Source organism: Lissotriton helveticus, chromosome 2_2 (genome assembly GCF_964261635.1).
Source record: "Lissotriton helveticus chromosome 2_2, aLisHel1.1, whole genome shotgun sequence".
Taxonomy (NCBI): domain Eukaryota; kingdom Metazoa; phylum Chordata; class Amphibia; order Caudata; family Salamandridae; genus Lissotriton; species Lissotriton helveticus.
Window position 1 is genome coordinate 306,360,791 of NC_136060.1, and position 22,436 is coordinate 306,383,226.

The window sequence follows — 22,436 nt, forward strand, 5'->3', positions numbered from 1 at the left end:
ATCTCTGGTTGGCTAAGGCTTGCGCCAAAGCCAGGCAGAGACCACCACTCTAGTCAGGGCGAGGGAGTTACACGAGCAGTCAGGCCTATCCCGGAGGCAATGTGTAAAGCATTTTCTCACGCACACAACAGCAACATCCCAGGCACCCTACAAAAGGAACTCCACACAAGGTTATATCAAAAATAGCCTTTCTATTCTCAAAAACACATTAGAATAGTAAACACATAATGTACACTGTGCCAACTGGCACTGGGCAATATTTACAAGGGATTATGTACACATGACTGGGCCATATGGACCACTGTCAGAACCATCACAAAGTGAACTTAGTAAAAGTAAAAAGATCATAAAACGTACAACCAGTAAACACTGGTAATCACTGTACTTTGCATCAGTCTGTGACATAAACTACATTATGCACCGTATCACACAAGTCTAAATACATTAGACCCTAACCTCCTAAGTAGAACTCACATTGGGGCGTAAATCACACAGTGAAGCATAACCTCACTAACACAAACCATGATATGCAAAACAACCTCATAGTCATAAACTATATTTAGGGGTATCAAATAGGGTGCGTAAAACATACTACAGGAATTACACTTCCTAGCACCCAAATAACACTTAGCACATGAATCACATTAGGGCCTGATGCCCTATAAATGTAACAATCCCCCTGGCCAACTGGCCATCTCAGAAAGGGGACTCAAATGCCCTATGTTCACAAAGTCAGGGCTGCTGCCTAGGCAGCGAAAGTCAAGGGTGCGCCACTGGGCAAACCTAAACGTTGTAGCTGCCCACTACTTGCTGGGAATCTCCACTGAAGGCCTAAACGTAGCAGCTGGCACCAAGTGCTGCGCAGCTGTGCAGGAAAAGATGGGGGCGAAGGAGTGCGTCTCACTCCTGGCTTAACCATGTCCCCTAGAAAGAAAGACCTAAACGATGCAGCTGCCCACTACTTGCTGGGCAGCTGGAAAACATTCAAATGAGGCCTGGGCTCTCAGTGGCCCTCGGAGACAAATGGGCCAAACGTTGGAGCCACCTAGGCTCATAAAATCATGTCCCCTGGAGCACACGGGCTCCTGAAATAATTATGCGCCCAAAATCAGGAAGGAGAACTTGCCCCCCCCCCCAGCACTGTGGAGCACGCTGGTGCTTTAAATAACTATGCACATGGTGGGGCCACATGGGGCCCTTAAAATAATGGGCAAAGCGTTGGAGCCATCTAGGCTCTAAAAACAAAAGCTGGGGACCACCCGGGCCCCTCTAGCTCGGTAAATAATGATGGCCTCAAAGTGAAAGAACTTGTCTCCAATGTGGGAGCGGCCCGCTGCAAGCCGAAGCCACTCGAAACGCATCACATGGTGCTGTGCCTTTATCCGGCAGCACCGATAGTCCCCATGAGCCCCCCAGCCCTTTCTTACTCACCGGGCTGCTCGCTGGGGACTCCTCTCCTTGGGGACAGCAGCACTTCTCCTGCATGACTTCCCGGGACTCCTGGGAGCCCCGCACTGCCATTGGCGGCCTCGGTCGCCATCTCCAATTCACCTGGGCTCCCTCCTGGGACCCGGGGCTCTCCTCCATCTGGCCGCAACCGAGTTATGTGGAGGGTGGGATGGCTCGTAAGAACGTAGTAGGGCCCCTAATTCTTTTGCAGATTAAGAAGTTATCATCCTGATTGGGCGGGATATGGCATTAGGTTGAGGCACTGTGCTCCAATGTGGGTACCCCTGATCCTGGGAGCTTGCAAGTAGATGTTGGGTGCGACTAGAGTTCTTGGAGTGTGGGAAAGATCTGTATTCCTGTTTAGTGCTTGTGAACTTGGGTTGCTGTATAATCAGGTCATGTAGGGTTTGGATGTCAGTTTTTTACTTGCTGAAGGGCTGATAATATCAGGTCAAGTCTGGGGTCAGGAGTGAGCGTGTCCGTATTAGATGGATGGACTGTGGGAGTAGGCAGAGTAGTTGCATCTTTAGTGCCATTTAAGGGGGAGTCGTGGTCGGGATCAATGCGAAGAACTCTTTCTGTGTGTATGTCAATGGAGGGGGGGAGTGAAGAAGCAGGATGGGGAGGGGACTGAGAGTTGGCTATGTCAGGATCTGTAGTGGTATATGTGAGGATAAGGGGGGCAGTGGAGCTGACGGGCTGATGGGAGGTGGTGGTTATATGTGGGGTTAGAGCTGAATGATCAGTGTTGATGTTGGGGTAGGAGTAGGAAAAGGGGAGATGAGTGGCGTTAAGAGGATGGTTGAAGGCTAGGCTAAGGGATGCGAGTGTGGTGCTGGGAGTAATGGTGCAGGGGGATGGTAGGGGTGGTAGTGCAAGGTCAATCAATCAATCAATCAGGTCATTTGTAGAGCGCACTACTCACCCGTAGGGTCTCAAGGCGCTGGGTGGGGGGGGTGCCATTACTGCTCGAACAGCCAGGTCTTGAGCTTCTTCCTGAAGGAGAGGTGGTCTTGGGTCAGGCGCAGGTCGGTCGGGAGTGAGTTCCAGGTCTTGGCGGCCAGGTAGGAGAAGGATCTTTCTCCTGTTGTCGCTCTTCGGATGCGGGGGACGGCGGCGAGGGCGTGGTTGGTTGATCTGAGGAGGCGCTTGGGAGTGTAGAAGTTGATCCGGTTGTTGAGGTAGCTCGGGCCTTGGTCGTGTAGGGCTTTGTGCGCGTGGGTGAGGAGACGGAAGGTGATTCTCTTGTTGACCGGGAGCCAGTGGAGATCTCTCAGGTGTCCGGAGATGTGGCTGCGTCGGGGGATGTCGAGGATGAGTCTGGCCGAGGCGTTCTGGATCCGCTGGAGTCTCTTCTGGAGTTTGGCAGTGGTTCCGGCGTAGAGGGCGTTGCCGTAGTCCAGTCGGCTGGTGACGAGGGCCTGGGTGACCGTCTTCCTCGTCTCGGTGGGGATCCACCGGAAGATCTTACGTAGCATGCGCAGGATGTTGAAGCATGACGAGGAGACGGCGTTGACTTGTCTGGTCATGGAGAGGGAGGAGTCCAGGATGAAGCCCAGGTTGCGTGCGTGGTCCGTCGGTTTGGGTGCAGTGCCCAGGGCGGGGGGCCACCAGGAGTCGTCCCAGGCGGAGGGCGAGGAGCCCAGGATGAGGACCTCCGTCTTGTCCGAGTTCAGTTTCAGGCGGCTGGTCGTCATCCATTCGGCTACATCTCTCATCCCTTCGTGCAGGTTGGCTCTGGCGGTGGCGGGGTCGTTGGTCAGGGAGAGGATCAGCTGGGTGTCGTCGGCGTAGGAGATTATGTTGAGGTTGTGTTGGCGTGCGATGGTCGCGAGGGGGCTCATGTAGACGTTGAAGAGGGTGGGGCTCAGTGAGGATCCTTGAGGGACGCCGCAGATGACTTTGGTGGCCTCTGACTTGTACGGTGGTAGGCGGACTCTCTGTGTTCTTCCGTCGAGGAAGGAGGTGATCCATTCCAGTGCCTTCTCCTGGATTCCGATGTTGCTGAGGCGCTGTACTAGGGTGCGGTGGCAGACAGTGTCGAAAGCCGCGGAGAGGTCCAGGAGGATGAGGGCCGCTGTTTCTCCGTTGTCCATCAGAGTTCGAAGGTCATCGGTGGCGGCGATGAGGGCGGTCTCGGTGCTGTGGTTCGCTCGGAAGCCCGACTGTGAGGTGTCGAGGGATCCATTCGTCTCGAGGAAGGCGGCCAGCTGTTTGTTGACGGTCTTCTCGATGACTTTGGCCGGGAACGGGAGGAGCAAGATGGGACGGTAGTTCTTGAGGTCGGTGGGGTCTGCTGTGGGTTTCTTGAGGAGAGCGCTGAGTTCGGCGTGCTTCCAGCTCTCAGGGAAGGTGGCGGTGTCGAAGGAGGTGTTGATGATGTCCCGCAGGTGGGGTGCGAGGACAGCGTCGGCTTTGTTGAAGACGTGGTGAGGGCAGGGGTCAGTCGGAGATCCGGAATGGATGGAGTTCATGGTGCGGATGGTGTCTTCGGTGCTGATCGGGGTCCAGGTGCGGAGGGTGGTGGTGGGTGGCGTCGTTGCGGTTGTGGCTTGCGTTGGTTGGTTGTTGAAGCTGTTGTGTATGTCCGTGATCTTGTTGTGGAAGTAGGACGCGAGGGAGTTGCAGAGTTCTTGCGACGGGGTGATGTCATTGTTTCCGGCGTTGGGGTTGGACAGCTCTTTCACGATGTTGAAGAGTTCCTTGCAGTTGTGTGCGTTGTTGTCCAGTCGATCCTTGTATGTATTTTTCTTGGTGGCGCGGATCAGTTGGTGGTGTTTCCGGGTGGCGAGCTTGAGGGTGGTCATGTTGTCCGTCGTTGGTTCCCTTCTCCAGGCTTTCTCGAGGGCTCGACAGTTCTTCTTGGAGCTCTTGAGTTCGTCGGTGAACCATGGTGTTTTTCTGCTGCCGGGTCTGCTGGGTGGGGTTCTCAGAGGGGCGAGTTCGTCCGCGCAGTCGTTGATCCACTTCGTGAGGTTGTCGGCGGCCTGGCTGGGGTTCGCTGAGTTGGCGGGAGGGTGCTGGCTCAGGGAAGCGGTGAGCTGGTCGGCTGTGATCTTGTTCCAGCTTCTTCGGGCAACCTGTTGCTGGTGGTGGTGGATCGTCGTTCTTCTGAAGGTGAAGTGGACGCAGCTGTGGTCCGTCCAGTGGAGTCCTGTTGCGTGGCTGAAGGTGACGTCTTTGCTGGATGAGAAGACGGCGTCGAGTGTGTGTCCGGCGAGGTGGGTGGGGGTGGTCACCAGTTGCTTGAGTCCGAGGTTGGCGAGGTTGTCGAGCAGGCTGATGGTGTTGCGGTCGTTGTTGTTCTCCAGGTGGAAGTTGAGGTCCCCCAGGAGGATGTAGTCGGCGGAGGGGAGAGCGTGCGGGCTGACGAAGTCGGCGATGTCCTCGCTGAATCGTGTGCGTGGTCCCGGGGGTCGGTAGATCAGGGTGCCTCTGAGGGTGGTCCTCGGGTCGGTGTGGATCTGGAAGTGCAGGTGTTCAGCGGTGGTAAGGGTGTCGTCGGTGTTGGTCGTGATGCGGATGGTGTCTCTGTGGATGATGGCGATGCCTCCTCCAGTCTGGTTGTCGCGGTCTCTTCGGATGATCTTGTAGCCCTCCGGGATGGCGATGGCGATGTCTGGGGCTGAGGAGGCGTTCATCCAGGTCTCGGTGAGGAAGGCAACGTCAGGGGCGGTGGTGTCGAGGAGGTTCCAGAGTTCTACGGCGTGTCTGTGGACGGAGCGGGTGTTGAACAGGATACCCTTGAGGTGGTTGCTGCTGGAGTTCGGCTTGGCGGGTGCAGGGAAGGTCCGGATGCAGGTGAACTTGCAGGCGTGGCAGCTGAAGGGTCCGTGGGTGTGCTTCGGGGCGGCTCGGTGACATCCTGGGATGCGGCCGGTGTTGAGTGCGATGAGGTCGGCGGCGCTGTAGGTTCGTCGGGTCGGCTTCCGTCGGTGGGGGCCAGGGGTCCTGGCGCTGGTCGCGGTCCGGTCGCGGACGGGCGCAGACGGGGGGATAGTGTGTGTATTGGTAGTGTTAAGGTGTCAGGCGGTGATCAGGTGGGATGAGTTGTTTGCTGGGGTGTCGCTAAGGTCTAGAGTTAGTGTTGGAGCAGATGGGGACAGCTGGGAATCCTGATTTACTTCGGGATCAGGTTGGGAGTTGAAAATTTCGAAGCTATTGGCTGGAGAGGAGGGGTGTGTTATAGTAATTCTTTCCTTGTGATCTAAAAGATTTAGGTTGCGGTCGGATGATTGGATGAGGATGATTCTATTATGATAGATATTGACGGTAGCTGCTGCATTACAGAATAGGGATTGGGGGATAGCTAGTGTGAATCAGTGCGCGGTTTTCTTCATGAGAGAGACCTTAAAGAGAGCGAGAAAGGCTTTTCTCCATTGAGCTCTTCTTTTAGTATAGAAGATGATGTAATTCCTAATGAGCCCTTTGTTCATTGAGAAGTATGGGTCAGAGATTGGGGTATCGGGGTGAGATTTTAAAACGTTGTGTTTATAACCTTTAGATCCTTTTTTGGAAAGGTTTGGGGGTTTCACTGATGGTGTCTGTGCTTGTTGAAAGTGTGCACTGATGGTTGGCTCTGTGTGTGGTTGCATGTGTGTGGTTGTGTGTAGTTGTGTGTGGTTGTGTGTGGTTGTGTGTGGTTGTGTGTGGTTGTATGTGTGGTTGTATGTATGGTTGTATGTGTGGTTGTATGTGTGGTTGTGTGTGTGGTTGTGTGTGTGGTGTTGTGTGTGGTTGTGTGTGTGGTTATGTTAGTGGTTGTATGTGTGGTTGTGTGTGTGTGTGTGGCTGTGTGTTTGGTGGGTGAGGGGACAGATAAGCGTAATGTTGTCAGCTCTGAGGAGCACACAGTTAATGCTCATATTCTGAAGCATGTGCTTCCAGACTCCCTGCTCCCCCTTGACGTTCCGTCCGAGTTATACCTTGCACTGCTGTTAAGCTTCAATAAATCCCAGGCACACTTCCGCTTTGCATCTATCACCACTGGGAAAAAGTAGTGTACCAGTACATTGATTAATTGGCCGGCTGATGGAGACCCTCCTGTGAAATCTAAAGCATTTAATAAAATAACCCTCATGTTAGCTCTTAAAGTGACCCTCACATTATATCCTCAAATGATCTTCACGTGAGATAATAAAGTGACCCTCCGGTGAGACCCGAGAGTTAGCCTCTTGAGATCCAAGGGTGATTATACCTGAGACGCCAAAAGAAGCTGCTGTGACATGTCCAAGAGCCACCTAAATTACCTAACTGTATTTTAAAAAACTACCGGAATGTGAGAAAATCGATGCAAAATAGGTCATGTGTGAGACCCCGACATGCCGCCCCTACGCTGGACGATTACAAAAGTATGCACATGTCAATTTCTGAGCTTTTAAACTCTCCTGACAGAAATAGTGGTCTAACTAGAACATTATGTCTAGGACCACTGGGAGTATGTGGCAGTGATGGACCAAAGTTTGCAGCTAAATTATATGGCAAGAAAAGGCAAATTATGCGGCATAATGCAACACATTTTGTTATATTACTTAACTATTTTGTCTTTTTTACTAACAGTAACACCATCTGGGCAAAGATTTCACCTAAGTAGCAGTACCCGTTTAACATCCGAATGCACCAATAAACAAATGAAAGATGAAATGAAATAAAAAAGACATTTATAAAGCGCTTGGCTACGGGAAGGAGGGTTTTCAGCTGTTTTCTGAAGATGACATGACTGGGTTGGTTTCGGAGTTGCAGAGGTAGGGCATTCCACAGTCTGCCTGCGTTCAGGGAGAACAATCTACTGCCACTCCTGGCTCGGGTGATTCTTGGGGTGGCGAGGAGACGAAGTCCGTTCAAACCCAGTGTCCTCCTGGCCTTATAGGGGTGGATTATGGCTGAGAGAAGGGGCGGCCCTTTGCCCTGGAGAAACTTCTGGACAATACAGAGTGACTTGAAGCTTAATCTCTCTTTTACGGGGAGCCAGTGAAGGAGGCGCACGGCGGGTTTGGCCGAGGAGATTTTGGGAGTACCAGTGAGCAGTATACCTGCGTAGTTCTGGATGATCTGTAGTCAGTTAATGACCGAGACGGGGGCACCCAGGTAAAGCGCATTACAATAGTCTAGTCTCGAGAGGACGATAGACTGGGCCATAATTTTCCTAGCTTGGGGGGGGGGGGAGCAGGGGATGGACCTTCCTTGCTGTTCTGATGAGGCCGAAGCATGTAGCCACCGTTTTGGTGGCTTGTGTTTGGAAGGTCAGTTTGTTGTCTAGCCAGATGCCCAGGCTCTTTATTTCGGGGGTGGGGGTTGGGCACATGCATGATGGCCAGATGGTGCTGAGGGCAATGTTGTCAAAATTGCCAAGGGTCATGATCTCGGTTTTTCCACCATTCAATTTCAAGTGGGAGGACCCCATCCAGTTTACGACTTCGGTGAGGCATGATTTTAGGGTGGGGGAGTGAGGGATAGATTGATTCAAGGCCACCACCAACTGGGTATCGTCAGCGTAGGTGACCATCTGGATACCGTATGGGGACGTGATATACGCTAGTGGAACCATGTATCCATTGAAAAGGGTGGGATTCAGCGACGAGCCCTGTGGGATGCCGCACTGAGGGGGGCGGGGGTTGGAGCTCCTGCCATCTCCGATGACCTGGAACGTGCGGCCTTCCAAGAAGGAGCTAAACCAGTTCTGGGCAGTACCTGCAATTCCCAACCTGCTCAGCCGATGAATCAGGACTTGGTGATTCACTGTGTCGAAGGCTGCGCTTAGGTCCAGGAGGATGATGGCCACTGCACCTCCTGCATCCAGAAGTGTCCGGCTTTCCTCCACGACTGCCAACAGGGCGGTCTCCGTGCTCTGACTGGGGCGGAAGCCGGAAGATAACTAGTCAACTATTGTAAAAGGGCTTCCAATGCGCTTGAACTCATCGTCAAGCTTTTGTGAGGCTTTAGTGAGCTAGAAGTATGCAGCGCTAGGAGAAAGCAGCTGTGTGCAGAGCGAGGCGCTACGGGAGATAGATGTACACAGAAGAAGAAGAGACGCCTTGTACGCAGAGCCATCAGGAAGGAAGCGAGGACTCGTGGCATCACCTTACAGTACACTCTTCGTTTAATGCCGTCCACATCAGCAGAGCAGAGGCCTGTAGATAGGTCCTGGCAGGCTCGGCTCAGCTCCCTGAATACTGGACGGATGGGGTGGGGGGGGAGATGCCTGGCTCTGGCTCAGCCCGAGGTCCTGTTCACACCTCGAGCCGATGACGAGCTGAGCCTCCATGTGGCATTGCCTGCCCCTCTCCCCTTACCCCAGGATGCGGTGTAATGGCCAGACCTGCTGACTTTAGAACTGGGAATCGGTTTCGAGTCACGGAGTCGCTAAACATCCTATAGTTCTGTACGAATAAGCTAATATTCCCAGGACAATAAAAATGAATGTGACCTTGTGTAAGGTAACTGGAATGAATGACGCCCCTTAACAAGAGACACACCCATCCAATACCTGGCCTCTCTGAAGAGAGCACGCAGCGATGGTCAGCTATGTGCGAGTGTGTGAAGGGGTGCACAGCGCTGAAGGAGGTTACAATGGGTTGAGAGGGGGTGAAGGGTGAAATAACTTCCAATACCACCTAGCATCGTCCTGCCCTAACAGCCCCACATAACTCCTTAATTTGCTAAAATGTGAGGGACAGTACAGCAGCAAAAAGTTGATTGAAAGGAGAACGCCAACAGCGTGGGTAATGTAATAAAGGGAGTGGCTTAAATAAGGCGCAAAAAAAAATCCATCCTGCTTAGCTTAGTGTGCTGCCCCACGTGTATTTTGGCTGTTTCTGTCATTGCATCCAGATATATGATACGAGTAGCAGCATACTGACAATAAGTCGGGTCTATTGGCTTTGTCAATGGTTGTTAGTTGCATAAGATAAATAAGCAGCAACGATGGCTTGGGCTATAGTAGGTGGCAGGGTTGGATATAAAAATAAAAGAGGCCAAATTATGTGGTATAATGCAGCACATTTGGGTGCATGGGGGGACTAAACAGGCCCAAGCTGCTGAAAGATAGTGGGAACACAAGTCACTTGGGGGACATTACCTGGCCTGTAGTCACATCCTACGGCTGATGTACGCCCACCCAATACCTGGCCTCACTGAAGAGAGCACGCAGCGATGGTCAACTATGTGCGAGTGTATGAAGGGGTGCACAGCACTGAAGGAGGTTACAATGGGTTGAGAGGGGGTGAAGGGTGAATTACCTTGCAATACCACCTACCATCGTCCTGCCCTAACAACCCCACGTAACGCCTTAATTTGCTAAAATGTGAGGGACAGTACAGCAGCAAAAGGTGGATTGAAAGGATAACGCCAGCAGCGTGGGTAATGTAATAAAGGGAGTGGCTTAAATAACGTGCTTGGGCTATAGTATGCGGCAGGGTTGGGTATAAAAAAAATTAAAATAAACAAGCGATGCGCGCTCTGTGCTGGGGAGGGGGAGGGCCATTAAAGGAAGGGGGCAGGAGGAGCCTGTGAGAACTCGTGCTGAAAGTTCAAAGAAAAGCGGAGATTAAAGGAAGGGTGGGAGGGACATTGGCGAGCGTGCATATGGGGGGTGAGGGGGTGTGCAGCCTGGTTAGCTGAATGCGTGTAGCAGCAGAGGCAGTGCGCGGCGCACGTGCACGAAGTGTCTGGTGGCAAATGGAAGCTGTGCACAATGCACGTGGTTGTACTCACATGCACTGTACCCAATCCGCATTTTAGGAGCACTTTTCAAAGCCCTTACTTTATATCTTGCAAGCATTGCTAACGGAATGGCTCAGCGAGACCTAAAAATGATAACAGAGCGGGTGCTCTGGACCCACCTGAATCTGCTGTGATCTCAAGAGACGCGATCTAGGGCAATCCTCTGCCTTCGTCTTGGTATGTGCCAGCCTCGCTCGGCAATACAGAGGGGTGGTGGTGAGCCAAGACTATGCCTGCTGAGCTCCTTCAATGCGCAGGTCCCGAGCCCCTCAGCGTTATAGGCGCCTCATTGCCTCTTGGCCTCTGATCAGAGCTGGCATCCCTCCCTCCGTTGTCGAGAGGAGGCCCAGGGGGTCATTCTATTTCCACTTGCTATCCTGCGAATGATCCAGCGCTGATGAATACAGGGGAGGAGGGGATCACGGTAGGGTGGGGGGGGGGCGTCCCGGTCTCCAGAGCGCTCCTGTGCCTGCAATCGACTCCCAACACATTGGACGAGCCAGCACCCTAGAGTAGCTCATAGTCAGCAGACAGCACTCTGCGATGGCACTCCGGTGGGGACCGTCAGCGGCAGCCGTGACAGCGTTGTCCCTGGGCTCCGAGCTCTGTCGCCATGCCAGATGGAGAGGCGCACTCTGATCTCTGGACCCTGCAGACTGCCCTGCTGTAGTAGAGATAAACAGTGAAAATGTTCATGTTACTCGTAGAATATTTCTTCTTTCCTATAGATTGATAAGGCGTCTGATGGAGCTAAAACAGGGATATTAAGCAAAGTGGTCACCAAGCTAGTGAAGCTCTCCTAGTAAGCTCCTCTCCCGTCTGCAATCTTGTCTTTATCTGAAGTCAAAGGAACAAAAGTAAATAGGGTCCCAGCATCTGACATTTGGTTTCAGTCTTTGTATGCTCAACAATGGGAGGAGATAACATGATTTACTGAAACGTGCTCTAAGCCTAGGAGAAAGTGAAAACACAGGCACTTCTGAGGAAGGCTCTTAGAGAAAGAAACAAGGGTGGAAAGTTTAATCAGCAGCTTTCTTAAACAAGGATGGAAACTTTAAAAAAAACAAGCAATGGGACAGGAGGCAGCAGTAACACAACTAGCATTAACAGGAGGTGGGACGAAGAATGCTCTATTTGAATGTAAGCTGCTAGCGAGCTGAAGCTGAAAACAAACTAACAGAACAGGAAACCAAGAAAAAAAATAGTCCACCAGAGAACAGATCAAGAACCAGAGTGGGATGAGACGGTACTAAGCCCCTGCTCTGAGGGAGGAACAGAAGAGAGAAAGAAGGGACAAAGAGGCAGGACTGACCATTTTTGAAGGACACTGACAGGGACAAATGAAAAGCAATGTCAAGAAAGGGCATTGACTTGATGCCCACAGCAGGTCTCGAAGAGACAGCTGTGCTGTCTAGCTCGACATAAAAAGGGTGTCTCGGGAGGGGGGGGGGGGGGCACCAGGAGACTTATAAAATGATATATTTTAAAAAAAAATATAGTAAATTTACTATTCACTGCTTTCTGCAAGGAGAATCCCATAATGTCTTGCAACAGCTTTTTTCTAAAAAAGATTCAGCTAAGTTCATCTCGTAGAAGGTACAGCATCAACACCAAGCATTTTTTTTTAATGTGGGGGCGGGAGGTTGCAGGGAGTAAGATTTCTGGGACATTGAATCCATGACCCCGGGAGAGCATACCATATTTTTCAATGCACTTTTAGCTGGAACTCTGTGATCTTCAGCTTTAGTGCAGTGCCCCTTTGTGGTGGGTTTTGTGGCTGCACTTTGTAGTTTGAAAATGTAATAAAAAATAATACTCGAAGACATGCAGGAGTTTTTAAATTAAACTTTAATACATTTTTATGACTACTTTTTTTAAACATCGCACTGTGTGAATTACTGAAATAAAAAGACCATACATGCGCTTTATAAATGTTGATATCTTTATTCCTTCATAAATCCAGTAGTGCTACATTTAATATTTTGGGTGTTCTGATCTTTGGACAATGTCAGTAGGTCTGCCTTACTTAAATGACACCCAGGCCCTGTGTTCAACCAACAAACCCCTCACCAATGAAGCTGGAGGAGAACAAAAGATGTAGGGGATCGGGAGCAGTATAAAAACTCGCTCAACTCATAAAAAAAACTCATTCTGGCTACTAAAGTAAAATATTACGAAACCCGTATAAAGCAGGCTGAGAATGTTCAGAAAGAAACATTCAAAATATTAACAGAGCTGAGCAAAAAACCTGAAAACACTGAAACAACAATTAGTTGTAATATGTTTCAATACTACTTTCTGGAGAAGGTGGAAACCATTCTCTGTGATATTAGGAATGGTACTGTGACTGGATCTATCATATAACAGGATGTCCAGACCCCTTCGGAAGTCCTTATTTCAAAGTTCCCATTGATAGATCCGGTGAGTCTTGAGCAACTTATGAGCAAAACTAAATCAGGCTCTCCGGCAGATCCATGCCCCCTAGTGTCTTCCGTTTGGCACGCCTTATTCTAGAAGATTACATCATCTCCATTCTGAACAACTCATTGGAAACAGGGCTGTTACCTGCCAGTTTCAAGGAAGCACGAGTGAAGCCTCTGATAAAGAAGCCAGGAGCCGACCCCACTATTTTGAAAAACTATAGGCCCATTTCCCAACTCCCGTTCTTGTCCAAAATCCTAGAACAACATGTGCTGAAGTCCCTGGCCTCATCTCTGGAGTCACACCATCTCCTCCAGGAACGTCAGGCAGGGTTTCGTGCACACCACAGCACCGAGTTGGTGATGCTCTCGGTATTGGATGAGCTTAGAGGGATGGCTGACAGCGAGAAACCGAGCGCCCTGATACTTTTAGATCTATCAGCGGCGTTCGATACGGTCAGCCATGCCCTGCTCTTGGATAGACTGGCCAAATTCGGGATTCGGCCTTTCAGTGGCTTCAATCCTTCCTGTTGGGAAGGACACAGCGGATTCAGCTGGGGGACGGCATGTCGGAGGTGGGTAACTTGACGTGCGGAGTCCCACTGGGTTCCGCACTATCCCCATTATTGTTTAATCTTTATCTATAACCATTGATTAACTCCCTGGCCAATATGGGTTGCCGTGTGTTTAATTACGCTGACGACACCCAGCTGCTACTTAGCATAGACAATACGGTCTCCGCGCAGAAATACGCGCAGGATATTCTCAGATATGCAGTCAGTTGGATGACTGCAAATCTGTTGAAAATTAATCCTGAAAAAACTGAGGTTTTAGTGGTCTCGACTATAAGTTCCCCCTGGAGTGATCTATATTGGCCCCAGGAATTAGGTCCCACCCCAATACCATGTGACAAGGTGAAAAGTCTTGGTATTAAGATTGACTGCGAACTGTCAATGGCCAGCCAGATTTCCTCCGTTGTGGGGACTTGTACTGGTCTAATTAGGCAGTTGCGTAAGTTTGTTCCTCTTCTCTCCCCGTCCATGCTTCGCACGGTAGTCTCTGCTACAATCATCTCGAGGCTGGACTACGGGAATGCTCTCTATTTAGGTCTGCCGAAAATCTTGACCAATAGATTGCAGGTTGTCCTGAATGACGCCGCACGACTCATCTTCAGGCTCCCGAGAAGATCCCACGCCTCTCCTTTGTTACAGAGCCTTCATTGGCTGCCTATTAGGCAAAGGGCAGAGTTCAAAAGCTTATGCACGGCCCAGAAGGCAATCTATGGACAAGCACCTGCCTATATTAAAGAACGGTTGGAGGTGTATAAACCTGAACGAAGGCTGAGGTCTTTTGATGCTCAGCTGTTAGTTTGCCCACGGTTTAAACTAGCAACAAAGGGTGGGAGATCCTTTTCTGTTCTAACTGCTCAAATCTGGAACAGACTACCCGAGTCCCTTCGCAAAGAAGGCAATCTTCTGCGTTTTAGGAAATCGTTAAAAACACTTCTATTCAGGGAGGCTTTGGGTTCAACTTAGTCCGCATTATGTTACTGGTCTTTCCGATCTGCTAATAGTTCTGTCCTTCGGTCATGAGCGCCTTGAGACCTGCCGGTGAGTTGGCGCTATATAAACCGAAGCAAACATAACATAACATAACCAATTCCCCCTCCCCTTCTGGTGCCCATGAGTCAATGCAGGGGGAATGGGTTCATGGTCTGGCCTGCTCCAAACCCACGCCATGCACATACGAAGGCAGAGTCTGGACTGCTATTGAGGTGCTGGCCACATTGTCTGACCGCAGGCAGGCCCTATGGTCAACCCCACGCCACAGTTATAGTTATCTCGGTTAACTATAACTACGACTCCGCCCTTGGCATGCACTGATAATTTTCTTCACTCATGACATGGACAGTGACATCACTGATAGCGTCTTAAACATCTGAAATGTCCGCATTGATGACAACGCTGTACATGGCAGGGCATGAGTTATAGTTCTTGAGGTAACTATAGTGAATTTCAGTGTTTTTTTTGTTTAAAACGTTACGTTGTCACTGAAATTTTCACAGAATTTATTTCGTTTCTTTAACCTTTGATTTTTGAGTGATTATATACCTATGTATGTAATGTTTAACGTGGAGTAATACATGAAGTAGTAAGAATTTTAACTTGCATTAACCTTTGAAAGTCACTGAAAAAGCACTACTGTTTAAAATACAAAAAAAGTAATCAATTATGTAATATAACGTCATAAGCAGTGCATCACAGTGGTGCAAGTTATACTTATGTCAGTTACCTATAACTGGCTTTTCCAGTCTCAGGGGATCCATCAAGAGGGTACTGAGAAAAAAGGGGCTCCGAAAAACACGTTTTCCCCATGCAATTTCTCACAGAAAATGTAGACATGGTCACAGGCAAAACCGCTGAACGGATTTTCACCAAATTTAGCAGAAAGCTATATTTTCACATAGAAAGCGTGCTTTTGTGATCTGGTGTTTAACTTTTCAGTCGTTCCTGAGAAATTGAGTTTCAAAATGTATAGATGTATGGGACCTCGATACTCAGTTACCTTTTTAAAAAATATATACTATAAAAATTCTTTGCACAATTCAGAATTTGGTAAAGTGCCTTATGTTTTCCTATAAGGTTATAAACATAAGAATAAGGTATGTCTTGCATAGAAACCAAGTATTCAGCCATTTTGCCGCTACATTTGTCTAAAAAAATCGATGGAAAATGAACATAACACTCCCTGACACTCCACTCTACAACACACCTCAGCATTCTAAAACATGCCACTCCACGGTGCGCCACTACACTGCACGCCACTCTACCCCACTCCACTCTATTCCACTCTACACTGTTCCGCTCTGTGGTACTCCACTCCCCTCTAAGATGCTTCACGATACGCTACTCAGACACTACACTCCAATCTAATCTAGGACATGCTACTACACTGTAGGCCACTGTATGCCATAACCATGTTCACCAATCCACTTTGTAAATCCACGACAACACTCTACTCCACTGTAGGCCTCTCCACTCGACCCTACTCTGGTTCACTCTGATACTCCACTCTACAACACTCTATCCCACTCTGTGACACGCTACTCCACTTTAGGCCACTCTGCTCTACTCTGACACACTATGACGCTCTACACAACTCTCTGTACACCACTGCACCCCACTTTACTCCTCTGTACTCAGACACACTCGCCACTTTACTACACTCATCTGCCACTCTATTACACTCCACTCTACCATTCTTCGCCACTCCACAACACTGTGTTCCACTCTCTCTCTCTCCATGACATTGTACAACACCATACAACACGCCACTCCACTCTGAAACTTTACTCCACTCGGTGCTATGCTACTCTGCACCACTTTACTCTGTCATTTCACTCTATCAGACTTTACATCACTGTATGCTGTATCTCACTTCACAACACTCTACGCTGTACCTCTACTCTGTACCTCATTTTACAACTCTACGCCACTGTACAACACTCACTCTACATCTCTTCACTCTGACACTACAAAATTCTACAACACTCTGCTTTACTCTTACACTGTACTCCACTCTATACCACTCCACTCTACAACACTCTACTCCACTCTATGCCACTCGACAACACTATTCTCTAGATAACGCTACTGCACTGTATGCCCCTCCACTTTACGCAACTGTGTGGCCCTCCACTATGATACTGTGCCACACTCTACTGTAGGACACTATACTCTGACAATACACAGTACGATACTCTCCTCCACTCTACTGTGCGACACTCTGCTCGAAAGCACTCCATGACACGCTACACCACTGTACTCCACTCTATGCACTCCACTCTACAACACTCTACTCTGCTCTAGACCACTCCCCCGCACTCCACTCTACAACACTCCACAACACACTAGAACACTCTACTCTACTGTATGCCCCTCCACTCTACTGTATGACACGCCACTCTACTACACTCCACTGTACGACAGTACACTCTGTTACTCTACAACACTCCACTCGATGATACTCTGCTCCACTCTAGGACACTCTGCCACACTCTTTGCCACTCCACAGCACTATATTCCGCTCCATGCCACTCGATTACACCTCTCACAACAACACTTCACTCCATGGTTTGACACAGTTTTATATAAAATGAAAAACAGTGAAATTAAATGACAAAAAACAAAGGCTCACTTGTAGTTATTAATTAACCCATTTGAAGTACACAACCCTTAGAAATGATAAAGTTATAGTTATAACTTTGGTATACTTTGCGTCTCACCCAAAACTCAGTATAACTCACTCACCTCCTATTAACAGTGTTGTCAACTCACTAGCCACAATACACTAACTATACCTTGCACCTTCCCCCTGCACTGCTTATATCCTTTCATATTACATCACTTATAGCATGTTAAATGATAGCATTCATAACAAGACATGTAAATCAACCTTTCTAAGGTTTGTGTAGTTTGTTGGTTTTGTATACAAACTTTTTTTCCCCTAACTATAACTTAGTCTAAACCTTTGGGATTTTCATTGAAAATATACATGTGTATGAAACTTTCCCCCCAAAAATCACTTACTTCATAGAAAGTTTTAGGCTGCTTCAGAAAAAAGGGGAGTTCACTTCATTGTCCATTTTAATCCCCATTAAAAATGTAGCTTTCCAATATAATGAAAAAAAGAGCTGAATGGAATTACACCAGATAAACTTTGCAGAATTGTAGTAGTCTACTCAGAAATTGTGTGAATTTGTATTATTTGTTGTCAATCTCTTAATCAATTTTTGAGAAATTATCATTTTAAAAGATGCTAGGGGGTGATCATGAAAGGATTAATCTCCTGGAAAAATGAGTGATATCCGGACCATTAGGTACTGCAGAAGTCCTGTGGTACCAAAAATGTAGTAAAGAATTGTCAAATTCCATTGGCCAGGCACATTTTTCCTCTGATAGTCCAATATAGCACACAGGAAGGTACTATGGTACTTCGGGATCTGATTAGCTGGTGGCAAAAGGTTCCGAAACTGGTGTGCCTGTCATTACAGGACCCATGGACTCGATTCCTCTGTCCTGAAAACTTTTTTTCTTTTCTTATCAATAAGGTGCTATAAAGGGGTATAGTAGGAAAGGGCTCCTTTGCACAAAATTAAAAAAAATAGTTTTGGTTCTGGGTACCACAGTACTCACAAGATCCAGAGAGGCCATCCCATGCGTTACGGCAGTACTCGCACAGTGCTCAAGCCTCAGTCTTCCCTCTATTCGTACTATGGTACTTTACAGAGGAATCTTGCTCAGTACCATGTTGTGGAAGCTTGCGTGGCAGGTACTGCTGGAGTACCAAAGTATCTGAAAAATTGTTTAAAAAAAGGAGAAAAGAAAGCAGGTTGGCATGCATAGACGAAGGTCATATGTGGTAGGGGTTGGCAGGGTTTAGGCATAGGGCCAGGCCAAGGGTGTTGGTCACACATGGAGGGGCGTGTATGGCTTGGCCAAAGGCCCAGCCCGGTGGCCAATTCCAGCAGCACATGGCTGAACACTGTGCACAGCAGGGGTCGTCCATACACTGGGTGGCATGATTGGGTAGCAGGTTATAGTTAGTTTACTGTAACTGGTATGTTTCAATGATTTTTCATTAGCTCATGTGTGATTCCAACTCATAACTATAACATCACTTTTACCTTTGTTTTTTTATTTAGAGAAAGGGGGCTTTTATATATATGTTCGTATTCTTCACACATTTCTCTGATGAAAACCTGTACATTTGTGCCACAGCTGCAAGTGATGAGCCAAAGATCTTCTACCACCTTTATAATAATCCCTGATTTCGAACAAAATTACCCAAGTAACACAGAGTAGCGCACATACCAATAGGTTTCACCCTAAAGCATTGCATAGACTTGCATTCTAAAATGTTTTACCAATGGTTGCATTTTATCACATATGCAAAGTGTGGCAGTTGTAGTGTATTTGAAAACAAAGTACGTTTCCTCTTCTTCAAATTAGGTTACTTTAAATGCCTGTGGCGAAGATTCTAGAAGATGTTTTCAGAATTTGGGAAAGAGGTGTGTTTTTTACATAATTTGGTGTGCCCTGGCTATTTGTAGATGTTAAGTACTGTCACTAGCTTGTTCCTTATTCTGTTTGTAAAACATTACTGGGGTTGATGCCTTTTTATGTCAGTTGCATGCTTTTCCTTACTAAATAGCAAATTCTGCATTAATGTCTTTGACGTTTCATTTCCTTGATATGCCATGCAATTTTGTTTACTTCAGAAAACAACCTCATAAGCCCACTACACGTGCAGCATCCAAACTTGACATTCCCGATCCCATATCTTCAAGAGACCGACGGACAGCAAAAGAAAAGTTAACAGTCGATAGCAAGTCTACAAAATCTTCCCATTTAGGGTGAGTACAAATCTTTAGCCTGTACTAAATCTTTAGGGCATAAGGGAGGCCCTTGAGTTGGTGCTAAATATCATAGCAGTGATGCAGAAATGGGATAAACATAAAGGAGGGGACAGCTCTGATTGCTCTGGTAACAGGGAAGGTAATATTGGTTGATAATGGACAAGGAATATATATATATATATATATATATATATATATATATATATATATATATATATATATATATATATATATATATATATATTCACTGAAAAAACCATAGGTTTCAGACATGTTATAGTTGGGAATTAGCATTTAAAAAACCTTAGAAATTCACAAAAAAATCCATAGGTTTTAGGGGTGTTATAGTTAGCTGGACATTTCACTCGTACAAAACCATTGAAATTCCTCCGTTATACTGGCAGATGCATCAAAGTTATGTTTTGCGAGTCCTTAATAGCGAATTTTAGGGAATCGCTATTAAAGACTAGCAAAACGGGATGCATGTAGGAATCGCAATGTTAATAGCAATTCCTACAGATTCCTTATTAGCGATTCGGTAATAGCTAATCGGCCCATAGGAATGAATGGGAAAGCCATTCCTTATTAGCGATTAGCTATTACCGAATCGCTAATGTTCCGCTATTTCAAGGGTGCCAGAGTGTCCAAAGGACACCCTGTTGCACCCCTGAAATGGACCTGTGCACAAATGTTACACACACACATGCCCTAAGGGCATGTGTGTGCCCAACATGTAACTTTGAAAAATGCGCAAAAGTGCATTTTTCAAAGTTTTAGCAAATTACCACGAAGTTCAACTTCATGGTAATTTGCTCCCCCTATTAGCGAATTCGCTATTTTTTGGGGTTTCATGCATTGCATTTAAGGAATCTCATTTTGGGATTCCTTAAATGCAAGAGCAATTTAAGGAATCGCTATTTAGAGATTCCTTAAATTGCGATTTCTGCATTTGGGATGATGCATCCCAAATGCAAAAATACCGGGAGCAAACGGCCAGATTCTGAGAAACTGGCCGTTTGCCTCCGGTATTTTCTTTGATGCATCTGCCTGATAGTTGTACTAACTATAACTCGCGCGCCCGCAATCCACTGCTGATGATGTCACATATTACATCATTCATGACATGGTCAGTGACATCACTGATGACATCTCAAATGACATCATCCAGTTAATGTGGTTTGCTTCTATATTTAAAAAAGTATTATATATATAGGAATCTGTATTGAAGACTAAGTGGATGTATAAGTGTCTGGATGAATGATTTAGCAGCACTGTGATTGACTGTCTAAGTGACTAATTTAAAGTGTCTCACTAAATATATGGAATAGTGATTAAACTGTGTGAATATCTGTATCACTATCTCGTGTTGTGTAAACTACTACATAAGTTGGTTACTAGCTATGTGAAAGTCTATATTAGTTATTGATTAGTTAAGTGAGTATCTGTATGGGATAGTGAATATGTGTGTGATTGGGTGGGATGTGTGTGACTGTCCAAAGATGTGTAAATAGTTCATCTGAAAGAAACAGGTTAGTGTTAGATTCTTTACCTTAGAATATCCCCAGGCGTCAGACTGGATCCGGAAAGTTTTGCGTAGCAGTACCCCTGCGCATCGGTAGGCGTCGTCTGCGGCTCCGCGTCTGTCGTGGTCGCCAGGATGACATCGTCAGAGTACTTAGACGCCGCCCTCGCGCGCTGACGTCAGTTCTTCTTTTTTCCACACCAGCAAGCGCAGATCCGGGAAGAGCAGTACTCCTAGTTAATTTTTTACTAACTTTTTCGATCTCTTTTGGATCTTTTGCAGTCGATCCTCGACTCCGGTGCCGTTAGCGATGCCCAGGTTCAAACCCTGCGATGACTGTAACCGCTTGATGTCGGTTACCGACCCCCACCGTCGGTGCCTTTATTACCTCGGGGCCGACCACGATGACAAGTCGTGCCCCGACTGCCGGGCCTTGACGTCGAAGGCTAGGCAGGAGCGGTCCCGTAAGCGCCTCGAGATCCGGCAGTCGGCCCCGGGCCGCTCGAGGTCCCGGTCCAGGAGGAGGTCGAGGGACCACAGTCATCACAGCTCAGCGAGTCTACACCACTCGTCGGGCTCCAAGTCCTCAGATAAGTCGAGGCACAAGAAGTCGAAGAAGCGACATTGCTCTTCTGACTCCCCCAGACACGGCCGTCTGGGAGCCCAAGCGGGCCGGCGGCTTCGGCCCCGGTGCCGTCGGGTGCTTCGGCCCCAGCGCCATTGACGACTCCGGTCCCGACGCCGCAGGGTTCCTCAGGATCCAGGCCTAGATCCGTGACGATGCCGGTTGACCTTACGACCCCTCTCCAGGCGCCGTCACCAAGGGTGACGCCCCCAACGCCGTACCCGGACGGCATCATCCCCGATCCCCACCCCGGTCCGGCATCGGATCGGCGCTGCTTGGCGCAGTCTTCGCCGATCGGTGAGCCCTTCACCTATGACCTGGCTCCATCTTTTATTCCTGACCTCCAGGAGATGGATGACGAGGGGGATTGGGAGGTGTCTGAGGACCCTCTGGCACTGCTGTGCCAGTTGAGCCAGGACTGGGCGGACGAACTTTGGGAGGCCAGTGGTCTGGACACTTCACCCGACACTGGTTTTGTCTCCCCTCCTACCGTGGCTATGGAGGAGGGGGCTGCTTACAGCATGGTGTTGACTAGGGCAGCCAAGGCCCTGGCTATTGAGCTCCCAGTCGCGGCCGTGAGGACTAACCTCCTCACTGAGGTGCTCAAACCGCAGGCAAGCTCCTCGGAGCCTCTCCTGCCGTTTAATGAAGCCCTCACGGACGTTCTGTTGGGCACCTGGTGCAAGCCCTCTACCGGGCCTTCCTGTAGATCAGAACGTGGCCCGATGCCACCGCCCGGCTCCGGGCGACCCCAGTTTCCTGTCCCTTCACCCCACCCCTGAGAGCCGAGTGATCCAAGCTTCAACCTCCCAGACCGCATTCCCGACCGCCCCTCTGGATCGGTAATCCAAAAGTTATGATCAGTTCGGCAAGAAACTGTTCTCCTCACTTCGTTTGGAGTTGCGGTCTGTTAACACCACCTGCCTTTTGGGCCGTTACTCCCACTCTCTGTGGGATACGGTTGTGGAAGTGCTGCCGCAATGCCCGGCGGAGGTCCAGGCAAAGCTAGCCCAAGCCCTGGCAGAGGGACGGGATGCAGCATGATATTCCATTCGGTGTGGACTGGATACCACGGACTCGCTAGGCAGAGCTATTGCAACGTCGGTGGCGGTTCGCCGCCACGCCTGGCTGAGGTCCGCCAACTTTTCATACGATGTCCAAGCTTCCCTTATGGACATGCCCTTTGATGGCCGTCGCCTCTTTGGCGACAAGGCGGATAGTGCGCTGGAGCGTTTCAAGGACTCCAGGGCTCCGGCCAAGTCCTTGGGCCTCGGCCAACGC

The 22,436-nt window shown here is 48.7% G+C and overlaps 1 protein-coding gene across 2 annotated transcripts in view; it reads left to right on the forward strand.

Moving 5' to 3' along the window:
• Positions 1-22,436, forward strand: part of BOD1L1 (biorientation of chromosomes in cell division 1 like 1) — a 500,752-nt gene that overhangs the window by 456,511 nt on the left and 21,805 nt on the right. Inside the window, exon 18 of one of the 2 annotated variants that reach the window (XM_078678462.1) lies at positions 18,871-19,005. In XM_078678462.1, coding sequence (XP_078534588.1) covers positions 18,871-19,005 — 135 coding nt within the window. Of the gene's footprint in view, positions 1-18,601; positions 18,661-18,870; positions 19,006-22,436 lie in introns of those variants that run through there. The other variant, XM_078678463.1, reaches the window with a different exon arrangement.